The sequence below is a fragment of the Centruroides sculpturatus genome, unplaced genomic scaffold (assembly GCF_000671375.1).
Source record: "Centruroides sculpturatus isolate CEXI.00-Female unplaced genomic scaffold, Cexi_2.0 scaffold626, whole genome shotgun sequence".
In the NCBI taxonomy this organism is placed as follows: Eukaryota; Metazoa; Arthropoda; class Arachnida; order Scorpiones; family Buthidae; genus Centruroides; species Centruroides sculpturatus.
In genome coordinates, this window is record NW_019384860.1 from 175,016 (window position 1) to 176,718 (window position 1,703).

General features: G+C 31.7%; 1 protein-coding gene across 1 annotated transcript in view; it reads left to right on the forward strand.

Annotated features, from left to right (window-relative positions):
* Window positions 1-1,703, forward strand: part of LOC111630647 (protein FAM135A-like) — a 114,156-nt gene that overhangs the window by 88,708 nt on the left and 23,745 nt on the right. The window contains 1 exon segment of the mRNA XM_023374784.1: window positions 849-940. Coding sequence (XP_023230552.1) covers window positions 849-940 — 92 coding nt within the window.

Here is a 1,703-nt window from a genome sequence, read left to right on the forward strand (position 1 = left end):
CTTTAATTAAGAACCAAAATTTAATAGTATTAATGCCCCTTTATATGCAAGCTACAGTGCCACATTTCGTTTCTTAAACTTTACCCATTCTAAAATATTGTTTAATATCTCAGAACAGAAAATAAAGAAATTAAACAAATTAGATACAACACACACACACGCAAATTTTTCCCCTTTTATTGACTTTTTTTGAGAGGTTCCGGTGGTCTCCAAACGTGTAGATTAAAAAAAAAAAAAAAAAACTTGGAGGGTCAAATTTGACACGATTTCAATACTTTTCTGTTTTATATACATAACAAGTTGGTAAGTAAAAAGGAGTCGGAGTCGGCGGATTTTTTGACGACTCCGACTCCAGCTAAAACATCAAAACTCCACAACTCCAACTCCACAACCCTGATTAAAATATTTATAATTAGTTCAGTGCATTTTATTTATTATGGTTGTTATGTTTTTGTTTGCAGCAATGATAAATTAAATTGCTTTATTAATTATTGTGTTTAACATTTGTAATAGTGAACTTTATTTTGTAAAACTGATAATTGTATGAATGGAAAATTATCAAAATATTTTAATGTTAAAATATACACTCAGAATTTAGTGAATGAGCAGTATATTTCAACTAGATAGTTCTGTGTCAAGCATGATGGAGAACTGTGTAGTTAATGGTCTGAATTTTTGTCAGATCAGGTCAGTTGGACTCCTTTGTTAATATGTTACCATAACATGGGGAAAAGGCTAAATGTATTAATCTTATTCTTTTAGATATGGAATTTGCTTGAATGTATTCATAGAATATAGCATGTATAAGTTATATATTTTGAAATTCTTAAAGTTATTTGATATTGCAGGTAATAGTGCAGATTTAAGATTAGTTAGAACCTATTTGGAATTAGGACTTCCAACTGTTAATTTTGAGTTTCTTATGTCGGAGCGTAATCAGGTATGTAAATTAAATAAAAACATATAATTTAATCTTTCTTACAAATTTATTAATACGTTTTTTTAATCTGTTGAATATTTATAAATAAAAAATTTATAAAATATTGAAAATAAAGTAATTACCAAAGTAAATGAAACAAAAATAATCATATGACTCCTTGAATTGTATTAAAAAAAATCAATGCAGTCTTTGGCCTATTAAATGCTTTAAGGAATATTTTCCCCTCATTCTCAGAATCTATATTATAAAAAAAGTAAAGAAAAATAAAACAGCTTTTCTAAAAGAAGTTACAAATTTAAATATATGTGAGGTTTGCCGATTGGGGAGAAAGCGTCGTGACAGTTGAGCGGTCAGCACTGTCGTGTGGGAGTGAAAAAACTTACTGAGACAGGTTCTCCATTGTATACCGTTTAATAAATATAAAAATTTTTCTTACAACAAATCCTTAAAACGGCGTAACACCTATCCAAGTCAAGCAACAAGTTCGTAACACTAAAAGTTCAACTGTTCTGACGATAGTTTTTCTTCCGGCGATGGAGGTGTGAAGACGTTGACTCCGGGCTGCACAACACTATTTGAACCAAGGTCTTCTATCTACAAGGTGGACTTTAGCGATCTTGATGGCTTGGGAGGGTGAAGACAAGTCCTTTGAATATCTGACAAGTTCTCGTGGGAGAATGTCCGGATGACAAGAATCCTGGAGAGGAGCACTGCGAACCAAAGGCCAAGAACAACGAACCAAGAACGTGGAGTCAGAGTCGAG